Genomic DNA, 18415 nt, shown 5'->3' on the forward strand with positions numbered 1-18415 from the left:
TTGTGTTTTGGTATGCTGTCTTTGCTCAATAAATGTGCTTGTAAGAAAAAGCCCCAAGAAATTTAAGTGCAGGTTTTGGTTTTAAATGGGTGCTATTCCAGGACATTATATGCTATATATAATATATAAAACATAATATAATCTGAGTGTTAACTGAGTACTTTTGACAAAATTTGTGTGATTTCAGAACCAAGAATAATCTTTTTTTTTTTCCCCCTGAGCTCTTAATGTGAGTCCAGATTGTGTAACTATCTTCTCATTTTTTAAAACATTGGCCATTTGGAGAAGTGGTTTGCATTGCCTATCAAAATCACCTGAAAGATTTTTAGGATGAACAGAGGCCTAGATCCCATCGCAGCTTTGCAGAATCAGAAGCAACCAGAAGTGAATGAGTTGCCAGCTTGTTCCAGGTGTGGGCATTTGTATTATGCAATTCAGTCTTAGTGCAGACCCAGCTCAGTCCCATCCTTGTTGACTTGCTTTTGCTAAACTTACTTATGTCACATTATGTCCCCTTGTAAAACACCTTCAGTTTCTGGAAAGAGGAGGAAGAAACTCCTCTTGTCATTAATGATAGCTGAGGGCTTAACCTACATCTTTCATACTTAATTTTCGTGGCCTAGGTTTTTTACATAGTCACATAAGGGTTTTGGGGATTTTTTGAACATTGGGTCCTAAAAAACTTTACAATAGTATTTTGCAACAGAACATACAATTTTAAACCATTACATACACACACACCCACCCACACACAAGTGCACATATATACATACCTGTACTTATATATGTATATATATACACATAAATTATTTTAAAAATCACACAAAGAGGCCAAACCACACTAAAAGAAGTTTATTCTTAAATTCTTTTATGTTCTTTTATGATGGCTTTGGCCTAAAAATATATTGAAAATAGAGATTTTCTTAGTGGAAAAAAAATCTAGATTCTTTAACAGATGATATTTTTTTACACATTGGTCAAGTATATTATTTTTATGAAACAGCGTAATTTCTCACTACATCCATGGTTAGGTATAAAAAATTGCCATTATCAATTAAGAGTAAAAAAATTACCTCAACAAGAGGATTAAATCCTAGTCTAGATTCATTTTAACTTCCTACTTTACAAATAGTAGGTAAAGGAATCTTAACAAGTTGCCAAAGAACATAATCCCAAGCAGTAATCACAAAAGTTGATGAAGCACCTTTCAAGACACTTCCACTCAGAAACAAGTTGAGTGTCCAGAGGAGTGTAAACACTATACTATTAAAGGTTAAATATTTACATCATGCTAAAAACATTTTAAGCTGTAGTACAGTGCTATACTTTCTCCTTTTGAAGAAAAAAGTAGTAGATTGAATTTCCCTGCAGTGTTCTGAAAGGAAATAAGGTCATTTTAAAAAAAAGAAAATTCAACAGTATACTAGTGGTTTGCTTATTTTTTCCCAGAATTTTCAAGTTCCAACACAGCTTTACTCTGCAAAAGGTCCTTGAGCCCAAATTCAGTGTCTCTGTTCTGATCTCTTTGTAAAAGAGCTCTCTGTTCATCCATTCTCTTTGCTTGAGACCGTAAAATAAGGCTAAGAAAGTCCTCATCTGGTACTGTTGGCCCCTTTGTGGCAGCAGGTGGCGGAGCACATCTCTGGTCATCTAATCTGGATCCCTAGAAATTCACAAGTAAGAAATTAAAAGACAAATCAGGAGAGCGCCAAGGTGTGTTCTATCTACCACTCACAATAAGAAATGTAGCTTTAAATGTTTACTGCCTCTTAGAACTGCTTAGAAGTTTACTCAGTCTTTAGATCTGAAAACTAGTAAGATCTTTTCTTTGAAATGACATATAAACAATATGCTGGTTATGTTATGTAAGCAGAAGTATAGCCATAGCTTCATGGCTTTGGTAAGAGTAGTTAAGACACAAGGTCACCTGTGTCCACGATGCCAGTTCAAGATTATAATCTTACCATAATAGGTATCACCAAATAAAACTTACCAAATCTTTAGGAATGTAATATGAGGTACAGAAACTCTGCATCGCTTCCTTATAACATTGTCTTTGGCCAAGGGTCAGCAAACTATAACTCTACTGCCCATTGTTTTTGTAACAGTACTTTGACTTCAACACTGTGCTCCTTTGTTTTGAACTGTGTGTGGCTGTTTGCCTGCTACAATGGCAGAGTTGAGCAGTTGCAACAAAGGCCAAAGGGCTCAAAAAGCCTAAAATAGTTTCTCTATGGCCCTTTACAGAAAAAGTTTGCCTTGGTCTTAAGCGTTTAAATCTTTTAAGTTCTAGCTTATGGTTCTTAGAAGCATGTTAGAAATGTTTTTGCATCTGGTATTATAGCCCAAGAGGAAGAGTAGGAATGTGATAGCTGACACCTGAGTGCCCCCTGTGTTGCTAGGCGCTGCGTACTGATGTGCCTAAACATTTAGCCGCACGGTCCCGTGAGGATGCAGTGGTTGACTGGCCGCCTAGTCAGCACCACCCTGGCGCACACACATACTCATCATCTCTCCTGTCACAGTTCTTGGTCCTTTCATTGTCCTCTAATTCATCCAACACTCAGGCACTTCAGTTCCTAGACCTCCTCTCCCCTGGTGTTCTCATCCTTACCCTCTGCCTTATCCATTAGCTCCCATGGTCAGAGGCCAGACATAGTTATTCTCATAAATTGCACCATCTCTGAAATCACTTTAATATCCCATGTTGACCACTGACTCCTATTTTTCCAGATCAGGCTCTCCAGTACTCCTTCCAGTAAATCGTTTTTTTAAAAACTGAGATAAAATAAACATAACATAAATATACCATTTTACCCATTTTTAAGTGTACAGTTCAGTATCAGGTACATTCATATTGTGTAATTATCACCACCATCCATCTCCAGAACTTTTTTCGTCTTGCAAGACTGAAACTCTAAACCTATTTACAACTCCCCACTCTCCCCTCCCTCCAGCCTCTGCGACCACAATTTTACTTTGTCTCTATTAACTGAACCATACAAGAGGAATCATACAGTGTTTGTCCTCTTTTGACTGTGTATTTCTCAGTATAATAGCTTCAAGGTTCATCCGTGCTATAGTGTGTTTTTAAGGCCGAAAATATTCCATTGTGTAAGTATACCACATTTTGTTTATCCAATCATCTGTCAGTAGACACTTGGATTGCTTCCAACTTTGGCTGTTGTGAATAATGCTGCTATGAATATGGGTGTATCATATTATGAACAAATATCTGTCATGTCCTTGTTTTCAGTCATACCCAGAAGTGGGATTGCTGGATCATATGATAATTGTTTTTAATTTTTTAAGGAACTGGCATAGAGTTTTCCATAGCAGTTTCACCATTTTATAATCCTACCTGCCATGCACAAGGGTGCCAATTTCTCCACATCCACACCAACATTTACTATTTTCTGCAGTTTTTGGTTTGTTTTGATAGCTGTCCTAATGGGTATGAGGTGGTATGTTATTGTGGTTTTGATCTTCCTTTCTCTAATGATTTGTGATGTCAAGCATCTTTTCCTGTGCTTATTGGCCATTTGTATATCTTCTCTGGAGAAATATCTATTTGTGTTCTTTGCCCATTTTGAATCAGGTTTTTTGTTGTTGTTGAGCTTTTGGAGTTCTGTATATTCTGGATTAATCTTTATCAGTTACATGATATGCAAATATTTTCTGTGGGTTGCCTTTGTGCTTTGTTGATAGTGTCCTTTGCATAGAAGTTTTAAACTTTCATGAAGTCCAATTTGTCTTTGTCTTTTTTATTCCCTATGCCTTTAGTGTTATAATGAAGAAACCATAGCCAAATCTAAAGTCATGAAACTTTCCCCTTATGTTTTATTCTAAGAGTTTTATAGTTTTTAGCTCCTATACTTAGGTCATTGATCCACTATGAGTTAATTTTTGTATATGGTATTAGGTATGTATGTATGTAGATATCCAGTTTTCCCAGCATCAGTTCTTTTGTATGTAGACATCCAGTTTTCCCAGCATCAGTTGTTAAGATTCCTTCCATATTGAGTGGTCTTGGCAACCTTGCTGAAAATTGTTTGACCATATATGAGTGTTTACTTCTGGGCTGTCTATGTATCATCATGCTTGTATGACACTGTTTTGATTACTGTAGCTCTGTAGTAAATTTTTAAATCTGGAAATGTGAGTCCTCCAATGTTGTTCTTCCTATTCAAGATAGTTTTGGCTATTTGGGTTTCCTTGAGATTCCATGTGCATTTTAGGATGGATTTTTTTTTTTCTGTAAAAAAGCATCACTGAAATTTTGATAGGGATTGCACTTTATCTGTAGATCACACTCTGGGTAGTACTGACTTTTTAACAAAAAAAGTCTTACAGTCCAAGAACATGAGACTTATGTCATATTTAATTTCTATCAGAAATATTTTGTAGGTTTCACTGTATGAGTCTTCCACCTTCTTGGTTAATTCCTAACTATTCTCTTTGATACTACTTACAGTCTACTGTAAGTGGAACTGTTTTTTTAATTTCCCTTTTGGACTATTATTAGTTTATAGAAACGCAACTGATGGTGATGTTGATATTATATCTTAACTTTGTGACTTTCTAACTTTTTTTTCTTGGTGAAATCTTTGATTTTCTACATCTCCAGGGAATTTCATGGTGGTCCCGTGGTTGGGGCTGCACGCTTTTACTGCAGGATCATGGCTTCAGTCCCTAGTTGGGGGAACTAAAATCCCTCATGCCATGTGGTGCCGCCAAAGGAAAAGAAAAAGACCCTGTTATCTCTAAAACAGACAATTTTACTTCTTTACCAATTTGGATGCCTTCTGTTTCTTTTCCTTACCTAACTGGCTAAAACTTCTGGTACTGTGTTGAATATGAGTGGCAAAGTGGGCATCCATGTCTTGTTCCTGATCTTAAGAAGCTTTCAGTCTTTTTTCACTGAGTATGATGATCGCACATACTGAGCACTGATACGATGATAGCTGGGGTAAATGATTTCTATTATGTCATGGTAGTTTCCTGCTATTCCTAGTTTGTTTATCATGAAAATGCGTTGAATTTTATCAAATAATTTTTCCGCATCAATTGAGATGATTGTTTTTTCCTTCATTTCGTTATTGTGGTATATTACATTGGTTGATTTCCATATGTTGAACCATCTTTGGATTCTAGGAATAAACCCCATTAGGTTTTATGGCATATAATCCTTTTAACATGGTGCTGGATTCTGTTTGCTAGTATTTTGTTAATTTTTGCATCTATATTTGAAAAGGATATTGGTCTGTAGTTAAGACTGGCTTTGGTATCAGGGCAGTATTTGCCTCATAGAATGACACAGAAGTGTCCCCTTCTCTTCAATTTTTGGAATTGGTGTTGTTTAGACATTTGGTAGAATTTCCCCATGAAGCTAGCAAGTCCAGGGCTTTTCTTTTGTGTCAGGAGTTTTTTTTTTTTTTTTCCTCCTTCCTCTCTGTTTCGGTACATGGCACTGAATTTACTGAAATTTACTGAATTTATTGAAATTTACTCAGTTATTCAAGCCAAAAAGGTAGGAATCATCCTGAATTCTCTTTCTCATACCCTCCATCTAGTTTATTAACGGATCTTGCCAACCGATCATAATTTCAAAAATATGTCCCTATTCTGACCACTTACACTATGTCCACCACACTAGTCCAAGTCACCAATATTTTTTGCCTTATTACCACATTAGTTTCCTTCTGACATCTTTGCCATCACATTCTTTCAGCAGTTGTTAGGATGATCCCCCAGAATCCTCTAACGTCTTTCCATCACATTTGGAATACAAGACCTCATCATGGCCTACAAGAGTCTATATGATCTAGGCTCTGACTGCTTCTCCACCCTCATCCTATAAGCTCTCCTCTACCCTTTACTCTATACCAGTCACACTGGCCATTCCTTAAACATGCTGACCCTGCATGGAATGCCCTTTCAGTGAATATTCATGGCAGACTGCTTTGCCTCATTCAGCTCTCTGTTCCAGTGTCTACCAGAGCTCAGAGGGAGTCATCAGCGACACCCCACCTCACAGCCAAAAGGAACTCAAAAGAAGAAGCTATCACAAGGGAATGTCTCCCTGAATAATCAACTGATTGCCTCACTAATATAAAATGAGCTTTTCCCAAGTTAGAATCATAACACTGCAAAAGTTCTGAACAACATCTGAGCTATATACAGAATGGCAAAAATATGCAGACATACCTGACATTTGACAAGGATGTCAAAGAAGTCTTCATCAGGCTCTTTGTTGTCATTAGTCATCAGATGGCCAAGTACTGACTGACTATTGTTTTGTGTCAGACGAAGCCCGGGCAGATTACTGAAACTGGCCCTCTGGTCATCTAGACGGCGGCTCTGTGAGCTGGCAAGAAGGTCTAAAAACTCATCTGTGTTGGGGGACACCACAGAAACCGGTGGTGCTATGGATAGAGGGGAATAAAATCCAAAAATACCAGTCATTTAAGCATATTATACACATATAATTTATTTCTGCCTTGTTCAGTCCCGGCACCCTCCCTGCCCTCTTGCTTTAGCTCTGTTGCTGAGGGTCACTGATAGGCTGGGGCCAGACTAGATGGGTGGTGAAGGGAGAATCAATTTCAGAGTACTTCATATGGTTATTCGGATTTAACTGTATTTCCTTTACCTAATAGCACCTAATATGTAACTTTATAAGATATGGGGCTAGATTTTGGAGGTAAATAGCTTTTCTTACATAATCTCAGCCCAGGATGAATGGGACAGTATTTTTGTTTCATGCTCTGGTTAGGACATTTAGCTAACTGTAAGTGCTGCTGGCAAGTCTTGAGCTTCAGGAGAGGAAGTCTTTTGGTAGCTGAAATAGAAAATTTTTTGTAGCCAACCTGTTTTAATCTTTCTATGGCTCAGGCAAGCCTTAGCTTCAGCCATAGCCACAGATTCCTCTTCAGTCTGTCTGAGCTTTTCTTTTTGAAACCACATATGAAGCATTCATATTTTACATGTAATCATAAGGTATGAATACCTAAAATTTTTTCCTCATTATTGTTAAGTTAGATTTTCTTTTCCCCAACCCCTAGGAAACTCAGGAGGCAATATAATATAGTTATTAGAAAGTGCACCGCACTAGATAGAAATACAGATAAACTCAGGGGAACTGAAACAAAACCTTGTTTAAAACTGTACAAATTCCAGCATTTCAGATATACTTCAATTCAGGCTCCGTGATTGTACCTCCTACGATAAGAATTAAATTCTCAGAAATAACTACAAGAATATCAAAGAGAACTACTCAAACTGCAGGAGAGGCACAGATAACTTACTTTTTAGCATCCTTTTGGGGGGAGTGGAAGAAGCTGCCACAGCAGCTGATTTAGAGTTCTTCTCTTGTAAGCAGCACCTCTGATCATCCATCCGATTGCTTTGAAATCGGCTTAATAAGTCAAAGAACCCTTCATCTCCAATAGATTCTGCACTGATTTTCTAAAATATTGAGAGAGAAAAATTTCACTAGTCCAGCATTATCGTTAGATCATCAGTGAAACAATATCATCTACCTCAAATGCAAAGGATGAAGATTTAGAGTAAAAAGCTGACATTTTCTTTGTGTAAGATGGCACCACTTGGTAATAGTTATTTCAGTCCAACTAACAAAAAGCATTTCTAGTTATTTTACTTTTTGATCCTTGTATTTCTAAAGCTAAATAAATTACCTCAGACTTAGGGGAACTGTTACAGATACTGAATGAATTACCCACATATCAGTGATATGAACATGTGCCCCACCAGGCTCAAGTTCAGCTCTTAGATTTTACAACAGAATTTAAATAAACTAAGAACTGATAAACTAAGAAAGACTAAGAAAGCGTGTATGTTTTCTTGATATAGTGACTTCTAAGGTCTTTAACTGTAAAGATTTGAAGATCCTGAAAAAATATAAACTTCAAATGAATACTTGAGAAAGAGGGATACCTGTTATACTTTATTTGGAAAGATTCAAAACTAAAATGACTAATGTTTAATAAAGACAATTTTTTCACAATGATAGTCTTTATTGAAGTACATGTATACAAAATGTTATGAGCCCTAGGAGAAGGGTGCAATTAATTATTAGGTGAAATAGCAGAAGCTTACATGATATTTGAGTTCCTGAGCATAAGCATTTGCAGGGTAGAGATGTTTCATACTGATTAATATGCAATTCCAAAGATTTGCAGTGTACAGGGGATAATGAACTGAAGGGCAAGCAGGGGTAGTGAAGAAGGGGAGAAGAGGAGGTCAAGACAAAGGCCTCTGTATGACAGGCTTACAAGCTAATTAAGGCTTATCCTATGTGAAATGAGAGAAACATGATAATAGTCAATTTTAAGTAGTTTTGTACAGAAATCAAGCTGGCCCTGCCTGGTTTGGAGAGGTTAATAATGCAGGGAGGGGGATCAGTGCAGGTACCTATTCCAGAAGTATGGGCAAGATAAAGTAGTACATTAAGAACTAATACACAGTAGCAGAGATTTCTTAGGGATTAACTGGATGTGGTCAGGGAAGGAAGAGGAGTCTAAAATGACGCCTGCGTTCCCAGCCTGGGTGACAGTGTACATACAGAGCATTCCTCTTACTGAAGTAAGGAAAACAAGAGGGCTTCAGGTATGGGAATGATAAGTATGTGTATAAGCTACAGTCAAATGCATTAATCACTAACAAAAGGAGCATGAAGCCTCTTAATTCATAATTCTGCACACTGAAAGACAACAAGGCTCCAAAAATACAGACAGCTTCAGTTAGGCTGATGTGCTTGGTTAGACCTCAAACCTTGAGCAAAGAGACTGCCTTCCAGTTCTGCTCTGGACCTACAAAAATATTCCTGGGCCATTTTTATATACCCCATAATGTTTCCTTTTGTTAGTCACACATACGTAAGAAACATGTGAAAAACTGATAGAATCCGGGCAAACAACACGACAGGGTGCAGGTATAAATAAAATGCTGACAACAAGATCAATAGAAATCTGTTAAATAAAAGACTACCACAGTTTTTTCAAAGGTTCTCACTGCTTGAAAAATGGGCTTGGTAATTTGAAGTAGCTTCTTTCTAATTTATCTCATCTTTTTTATCAGAGTGTAGGGTAGCTTAGAGATACCCCTGATACCAGTAATCCCATGGTATTTTTCAATTTTTAAATATTTTGTTATATTTAATAATATGATTCCTATGCTCACTTTTAAGCAAAATTGTTTTTAACTCTATTAGAATTTTAGTAATAGAAATAAATAAAAGTTGATGCATGCAGACAGTTCTCACTTTAGATTAGTATTTAAAAATTCTTGAACATCTGAATTTAATTTGTTCTGACTTCTAAACTGAATGGAGGACATTTTAGTTTCTAGCTTTGAAAAATACAGAAATATAATCTAATGATTTTAGATCACTGGCTTTGGAGTCAGATACTCATGTGCAATAAACAAGAGAATCTACAAAAAAAAAGAAAAATACAGGAAAAATAGGAAAATACAGAAGACTACTTTGAGTATTTTATATTGACTATCTAATAATAAATTATAAAAATCCAGTATGACTATAAGAAACTCAAAACACAATACTCTAAAACTTATTTTAAGCATACCCTTTGAGAATTCGGAATTCGGTGATCAATGGAATTACTAGCGTCTTGAAGAACTTTAGTGGAGGAATTAGTTTTGTATTTTTTCCCCTTCAGTCTGTTGACAAAAAGGAGCTTTGCAGAAGGTTTGGCAATAAGAGGTTTTTGTTTAGCAAGAATTTCACTGTTCCAGTTTTGTACCTACAGAATTATAAATGGAAAACAGGACATCAAAAAAAAATCAGTAACTGGGGGTGGGATGAGTTAATAAATTCCTTTTTGACAACATATTTCACTGTTTCCAAAAGCTTGGACTAAATGTATGCTATGAATTTCTTACTATCAAAATATTAAAGTGGGGGTTTTTAGAAATCTTAAGAATAAGAAAAAGTTTGCCAAAAGTCATAAAATTTAGATGGTCAGAGAAGCTGAAGTTTTATTCTCAATGTGAGTTACCTGAAAATTAATTACAACTGGAAAGTTTGAATATATCTAGAATTTTTAACCTTAAAAATTGACATCTAAAACTTACGAAGCAGTAGTAATTTTTTGTTGATAAAACTACTGAACTCTTTGACTTTATTATGAGGTAAAAAAAAAAATCACAACTAGAGATAAAGCTTTATCATCATTTGTCTATTGGAAAATTACAGGGTTGAATCTGATCAGCTTCTCATGGAATTACTGTTAGTACCACTTACAGACACACCAAATTAATTTTGCTGCTTATTACTAGGTTCCTACCTATTAGAAGAAGGAAGATCTAAACTGACTTAAAAGTTTTTTGAGTCTACTTTTTTTTAAATACTCTATATAGAGATTTGAGAACCACACTAACAATATAAGAGGTAAATATTTGGAGAAAATCACGAAGCCATTCAAAAGTTAACCAGAAGTTAAAAAAAAGTTTGTAATTAAAAAAATGTATTGGAAATTAGTTCAAATCAGATGTTGTTCTCATGATGACTACTTACACAAAAAATGTCAATATTCAAAAATCATATGCCTGTTATAATAATAGAGCAGAATAATAATGACACAAAGATGTTGATATAGTACTATGTATTATATAGTATCTGTTAATATTCATATAAAATGCAAGATGAACAAATACAAAAATATTAATTTTCCTTACTTTTGGAAGGTGTGATTATTGATAATTTTAATTTCCTCATTGGAAGTTTCCCAAGTTGTTATAATAGATATATCTTATAAAAAGTGTTTTAAGAAATATCAATATACCATAAACAAATAAGAGCAAACCATAGCAATGTAAAATTAAGATAAATGGAGGTGGACGAAAGCAGCCTAGGTTTATTCTTCAGTAACCATTTTCCCAATTATAAAGTCCCTTCTCTGTTACTTTAAAAAAAAAAAAAAATCCTAGAGAAGATGCATCTTGAATAAAGAGTTATTGCTTTGTTTAAAAAAGCTTTTCAAAAGTGCAGCCAGAAAAACTAGCTTGATCATAAGTATCATTAATCTTGCCAATAATGTTGCTGCTATTTAGTTGAAAAAGCTAAGCTTCTTAATCCTTTTTTTAATTTTCCTGATCTTTTAATTAAAGAAAAACAAAATAATGCATGTACATGGTAAAATATTCAAACACTTCAAAACAGTATATAAAGTAAGCATTTTTTATAACCCAGATAGCAATTTTCCCAGAGGTAATCACTGTTATCAAATATCTTACAAACCCTTCTAGAAACATGCAATTACAAAGGATATATATGCATAAAAGTTCTCGTGAACAGATGGCACCATACTGTACACATTGTTTGGGCACTGTACTTGATTCTTTTCAGAGGAAAATGTTCAAGTGATACCCATATGACAGGGCTTAAATTATTTAATTGAAATTAAAAGTTGCTAAAATATTTTAACAGTTCAAGAAATTTAAAACAGAAAAACTGCCAACCTTTTCTGGTGTTAACTTCATAAGCTCCATGTTTTCCATACTGTGTCGGCGTCCAAATTTGGGGCGTGCACCTTTGGAAAAAAAAGTTAATTCAAATAAACTAGGGAGCCCTGAAGACTGCAAATTCAGCATCACTATGTTATTTAAATTTAAAGTCTGCTACACAAACCCATATGGAAGGAGGAAACATGTATAAACATATATTCTTTCAAGAATAATAAATTTTCCACACCAACTAAATGAATAGAATGTTTTGATATAAGGAAGTTAAGATTTTGGTTGCAAACGAACTTTGGTTACTAACATTACCCCTTAATTTAGAAAAGGCATTTCTTAATAACTGGTCTTATATGATACACACAGTCTCCTAAAACCCACCCAAACGGTAGAGTAGTTTTACAAGTAAACACATAAGGAAAGCATAGTGAAGTCGCTAAGTCGTGTCCAACTCTTTGCGACCCCATGGACTGTAGCCTACCAGGTTCTACCGTCCATGGGATTTTCCAGGCAAGGATACTGAAGTGGGTTGCCATTTCCTTCTCCAGAAGATCTTCCCGACCCAGGGATTGAACCCAGGTCTCCCGCATTGTAGGCAGATGCTTTACCGTCTAAGCCATCAGGGAAGTTTCAATTTTGAGGTAAGAATCAAAATAACATCCCCAATACACTTTTCTCAGTTATCTGTTTCCATTTTAAGATCTCCATTGACAACAGGTTTACTGCCAGTCAGGAAAAAAGTTAAATAAAAAGATCTTCAAATATCCTTTTCAAAAAGGTATCATTAAATATGGAAAGTTTTTATAGCCAAGAAATACATGATAATACCCAGTTTAAGAAAAAAACCATGACCAACACATTAACTCCCCCTTTTGTAACTCCCCCTATAACATCCCTCTTCCTCCATAATTTTTTATGTTTTCATTACACATGATACATCTCTAAGCAATGGAGCTTGTTATATAACATTATATAAAAGGTCTCATACTATGTATTCTCTAACTTGCTTCCTTTGAGCAATCTCATGTTTGTGAGACTCATCCAAGTTGGTACAAGTAGTTTAGTTTTTATGCAATTTATAGGACTAAGAAAGCATATACCATTTCTATTGGTGACAGATATTTAGGTTGCTTCCAATTATTTGTTGTAAGCAATATTACTATAGAAATTCTTGGAAATACTTCATGTACATGAGCAAGGCTTTGTTCTAGTTTGGATGTCAGACATGTGTAACTGGGAGTGGAGCTGCAGGATGATACGGCTGGTACATCTTCAACTCTACCAAAATGTTGCCTGGTTGCTCTTTTGAGTACAACTTCTATTCCCATCAACACTGCATAAGGACTTCTATTACCTGTATTTGTTTCAAACTGGTATCAGGCCTTTTAATTTTCATCCACCAATGCTACCTCACTATGGTTTTCCCTGATTAAGTTAAAGTCGCTCAGTTGTGTTTGACTCTTTGTGACCTCATGGATAGTCCATGCAATTCTCCAGGCCAGAATACTGGAGTGGGTAGCTGTTCCCTTCTCCAGGGGATCTTCCCCAACCCAAGGATCAAACCCATGTCTCCCACACTGCAGGTGGATTCTTTATCAGCTGAGCCACCAGGGAAGCTTTCCCTGATTAAATGGGTTAAAAAGTGAAAATTGCTCAGTCATGTCCAACTTTTTGCAAACCCATGGACTATACAGTCCATGGAATTCTCCAGGCCAGAATACTGGAGTGGTAGCCTTTCCCTTCTCCTGGGGATCCTCCCAACCCAGGGATTGAATCCAGGTCTCCCACATTGTAGGCGGATTCTTTACCAGTTGAGCCACAAGGGAAGCCCAAGAATACTGGAGCGGGTAGCCTGGCCCTTCTCCAGGGGATCTTCCTGACCCAGTCGAACCAGGGTCTCCTTCATTGCAGGCGGATTCTTTCCCAACTAAGCTATCAGGGAAGCCCACCTCATATATTTATGGGCTATTTGTATTTCTTCTGTTCATCACTTTTGCCTATCTTTTAGTTAGGTTATCTGTCTTAATTCATAGGAGTTCTTATACATTGAGGATACAAATCCTTTTTAATCATTTGTGTTGCAAATGTCCTCTCAGTTTGTGGTTTCTCTTTATGGTTTCTTTTAATGAAGGAAGTTCTTAATTTCAAGGTCAGTCTTCTTAATGGTTTTGTTTTTGTGTTTTGAGAAATCCTTCCCCACTCTGATATCATAAAGATATTCTTCTTTACTTTCAGAGATAGCATACCAATTGAACAGACCAATCACTCATTGTGATATGACCCTGAGCAATTACCTCTGTGTCATTCTGTTTTTCTCATTTGTAAAGAACAATGATACCTACCTTATATATCACTGTGTGATGATAAATGCATCATCACTTGTAAAGGGGTCAGTCAATGCCTGGTACGCAGTAAGCATTTAGCAAGTGTTAGATGGCTGATCATAATTACTACTTTAAATCTGTCTTTCATATTTAAATCTTTGGTCCATCAAGAATTTTTATGTGATACTAATTTCCATATATGCAAGGATTAAAAATATAGAGGCTGTATATCCTATTTGAGCTATTTGTCTCTATGACAATAACACTGTCTTAATTAGCTTTATAATCTTTATATCTGTACAGAAAGCACTTCTCATTTCTTATTTTTCATCAGGAATGTTTTGGCTCTGAGTTCTTAGCCCATTTTTCTTTCATGTAAATTCATGAACAACCTCGAGTTCCATGAAAAAACTGTCATGATTTTCTTGGCAGCACAATGAATATATATCAATTTGGGAAGAACCGACATCTTTTATAATATTTAGTTTTTTGACAGGAGCAATTCCTGACAGAAATGTGTTTAAGTTTCCATTTATGCTGGATTTTCTCATTTCTCCTTTCAGTTTAGTTCGTTTTGCTTTTGTACATTGAAGTTTTGTTACTAGGCTTACCAGGTATCATACATACACATATAAGGCTTTTTTCTCCCTGATGAATTGAATTGTTAACCATTGTGAAGTGACTGTCTTCATTTCTAACAAGATGTTTTGCCTTAAAAGTACATTTTATCTGTTATTAATACAGCTATACCAGCTTTCTCTTCATTAGTTTTTCCATGGTACCTTTTTTTTTTTCCCAATCCTTTTACTGTCAGACTTACATATTTAGTTGGATTTTGCTCTTTTACCAATTGGATACCCCTGTCCTTTAAATGGAACATTTACATTTAATAGAATTACTGACATATTTGGATATTTGAGCTATTTTCTTCTTTATTGTGTTTACTAATATATAATATTAATTGATTTCCTGATATTCAGTCCACTTGAATTCCTGTTTATTTTAAATACATTGTTTTGCTAATATTTTGTTTAGAATTTTCCATCTATGTTCATGAGTAAAGATTGCTGTAATTTTCCTTTCTTATATATATTGTTCTTGTCTAGTTTGGATATCAAGGTTATACTCTTTTCAGAAAGACTAATAAAGTGTTCTAATTTTCCAATTACCTATATAATTTTACAGAAGGTTGGAATCAATTTTCTTAAATGTTTGGGAGATCACACTGTAAAATCCCCTTGGCCAAGTATTTTCTGTGGAAGGATTTTAAATAACCAAAATTTAAATGACGAAATTTTAAATTACCAAAATGGACCAAATTTCTTTATGGTTTTAGGCATTAGTGATGTCATCCATTCACATTACATTCTACCATTAGATTTTTCTAGATTCAATTTTGGTAAGCTTTTTCTTTCTTTTTTTTAGAAATTGTCCATTTCTTCTAGGTTTTCAAATAAAATTATTCAGGATAATCTCTTTATAATGTCTGCTGCATCTACATTATGTCCCTTCTTTCTCTTTTTTTTTCCCCTCAAATAATCTTGCTGTAGAGTTGTTAGTCTTTAACTAAATTTTGGGTTTTTAAAAATTCTCTTGGGCTTCCCTGGTGGCTCAGTGGTAAAGAATCCACCTGCCAAAGCAGGAGACGCGGGTTCCATCCCTGGTCCAGGAAGATCCCGCGTACGGCAGAGCGACTAAGCCCACGTGCCACTGTCGAGCCTGTGCTCCAGCGCCCGGGACGTGCAGCTGCTGACCCACTTGCCGCAGCTACTGAAGCCCGAGTGCCCGAGAATGAACACGCCACAACTAGATAAGCCGCCACAATGAGAAGCCCGCACACCACAACTAGAAAGTAGCCCCACTTGCCACAACTGGAGACTAGCCCGCTCGGCAGTGCAGACTTAGCACAGCAAAACAGAAAACAAAAAACTCTCTATTGAATCTTTGTTTTAATATCATTAATTTCTATTATTTCTTGCCTTCTATTTCTTTTGAGGGTTTTTTTTAAAATTTTTTACTTAAAAGCTGAATATTCAGCTCACTGAATCTTTTTCCTTTTTAAACATGATACAATGTAAGTTTTGCTCCAATGTAAGTTATGTATCATATAAATTAAAATTTAGGACTCTAAATTATTTTCTAATTTTATGTTAAGATTTCTTCTTAAACCCATAAGGTTTAAGTGTGTTTTTAAGTTTTCAAATGAATATGTGTTATATATTATCTTCTTGTTAATTTCTAACTTAACTGCACCATGCTCAGGGCATGAAATCTATGTGTTTCTTTTAAATTTGTTGGTTCAGCATGGTGGTTAAATTTTTGGAAGTGTTTCATGAATGCTTTCAAAAGAATGTGAATTATCAATATTGTGAAAATGACTATGCTACCAAATGCAATCTATAGATTCAGTGCAATCCCTATCAAATTACCAATGGCATTTTTCACAGAACTAGAACAAAAATTTTACAATTTGTATGGAAACACAAAAGACCCTGAATAGCCAAAGCAGTCTTGAGGAAGAAGAATGGAGCTGGAGTAATCAACCTCCCTGACTTCAGACTATACCACAAAGCTACAGTCATCAAGAGAGTATGGTACTGGTACAAAGACAGAAATATAGATGTGGAACAAGATAGAAAGCCCGAGACACACCCACACACCTTATCTTTGACAAAGGAAGCAAGAATATACAATGAGGAAAAGATAGTCTCTTCAATAAGTGGTGCTGGGAACACTGGACAGCTACATGTAAAATAATGAAATGAGACACTTCTAACACCATGCACAAAGAAAAACTCAAAGTGGTTTAAAGACCTAAATGTAAGACCAGAAACTATAAAACCCTTAGAGGAAAACATAGGCAGAACACTGTAGGACATAAATCACAGCAAGATTCTCTGACTCGCCTCCTTGAATAATGGAAATAAAAGCAAAAATAAACAAGTGAGACCTAATTAAACTTAACAGCTTTTGCACAGCAAAGGAAACTACAGACAAGGTGAAAAGACAGCCCTCAGAATGGGAGAAAATAATAGCAGATCAAACAACTGACAAAGGATTAATTTCCAAATATACAAGCAGCTCACGCAACTCAATACCAGAAAAAGAAACAACCCAGTCAAAAAGTGGGCAAAAAACCTAAACAGACATTTAGGTGGTTTAATCGCTAAGTCATGTCTGACCCTTGAGACTCCATGGATTGTAGCCCAATAGGCTCCTATGTCCATGGGATTTCCCAAGCAAGAATACTGGAGTGGGTTACCATTTCCTTCTCCAGGGGATGGAACCTGGGTCTCCAGCATTGCAGGTGGATTCTTTACCATCTGAGCCACCAGGGAAGCCTTCAGCCACTAGCCATATGTGGCTTTTAAAACTTTAAATAGTATTTAAAAATTCACTTCTTTTTGCACTAGCCACATTTCATTTCAAGTGCTCAACAGCCACATATGGCTAGAGGCTATTCTAGTGGACAGCACAGATAGAGAACATTTTAATCTTCACAGAAAATTCCATTAGCATGGATCTAGAGTGTAGGATAAGAGGGAAATGGGTAGCATTAGGAAGGAAGGAAGAATATGGATAGGCAGAAAACAGAAAAGGAGAGAGGGAAGAGAAAAGGTCAGCAACCAAACCCCAGGCACTACAAGATGTCAAGGATGGAAACATGAGAAAGAGAGTAGAGTTATGAAGATGCGTGGTCAAGTGAGGTGGAGGCAAACCAGAAAGAAGTTAATCCTGGAGGCCAAATGAATGAAGTATTTGAAGAGGCAATCATCAGCTGTAGGAAATACTGCTGAGAAGTCAAATAAGCTGACATCTAAAACTGACCATTCTATTTGGTAAAATGGAGGCCTCTGGTACCTTGAGAAGGTCTTAGTGTCATGATGGGGCCAAAGTCAGAGTCCAGTGACTGAGTCAGAGTCCAGTGGGTTGAAGACAGAATGGGAGGAGAATACAACAAGGAACAGTGATATTATTTTCAAGTTTTGTTATAGAGGGGAACAAAGGAATAGATCTATAGCTGGAGGGATCCATGAGGACATGTGATCATTTGTTAAAATATGAGAGCTATTACAGCTTAACTTACTTGAAAATTAAACACAGGAAAACCTTTTAGTCCATTACTCAATTACAAAGTACACAGTCGAGTTTACCACACTGTTCATACTTCAGTATCATTTTTCTTCTAAATGTTCTTTCAAAGTCTTAAGCAAGTAACTAGCCACTAACTTTTTCTTTTCCTTCTTGCTTTTCTTTGTATGGGTAGAGGAGGGATATTGCAAAGATAAAAGCTAGATTTTTCACTGACTTTCAAGTTCAAAACATGTCTGTGTCAGTAATTTTTTTCAGACTGAGAATTTTTTAAGGCTAAGCTTAATGGAACTCACATAAAATTACATATGAATGGTACTCAAAACTGTGATTATAATCTTGTTAATTTTATTTTTTTAATCAAAAGGGTTTTTTTCCACTTAGAAACACAGACATTATAGCATATTTTTTTCTGTGACAACATCAAAACCAAATCAGCATCTAAAGAAAATTTCTAGACTTTCTGAACTAAAAAAAAAAATCCTAGGAGATTTTCCCTTAAA

At 35.8% G+C, this 18415-nt stretch overlaps 1 protein-coding gene across 2 annotated transcripts in view; it reads right to left on the reverse strand.

The window, feature by feature from the left end:
- Window positions 1–837: 837 nt before the first annotated feature.
- The window catches only part of GPSM2 (G protein signaling modulator 2), a 69762-nt gene continuing 52184 nt past the window's right edge, over window positions 838–18415 (reverse strand). For both annotated transcript variants that reach the window (XM_043460462.1, XM_043460461.1), the window contains 5 exons: window positions 11500–11570; window positions 9606–9782; window positions 7308–7467; window positions 6208–6425; window positions 838–1663 (listed from right to left, as the gene is read on the reverse strand). In XM_043460462.1, coding sequence (XP_043316397.1) covers window positions 1436–1663; window positions 6208–6425; window positions 7308–7467; window positions 9606–9782; window positions 11500–11570 — 854 coding nt within the window. In that variant the 3' untranslated portion in view covers window positions 838–1435. The remainder of the gene's footprint in view (window positions 1664–6207; window positions 6426–7307; window positions 7468–9605; window positions 9783–11499; window positions 11571–18415) is intronic.

Source organism: Cervus canadensis, chromosome 2 (genome assembly GCF_019320065.1).
Source record: "Cervus canadensis isolate Bull #8, Minnesota chromosome 2, ASM1932006v1, whole genome shotgun sequence".
Taxonomy (NCBI): domain Eukaryota; kingdom Metazoa; phylum Chordata; class Mammalia; order Artiodactyla; family Cervidae; genus Cervus; species Cervus canadensis.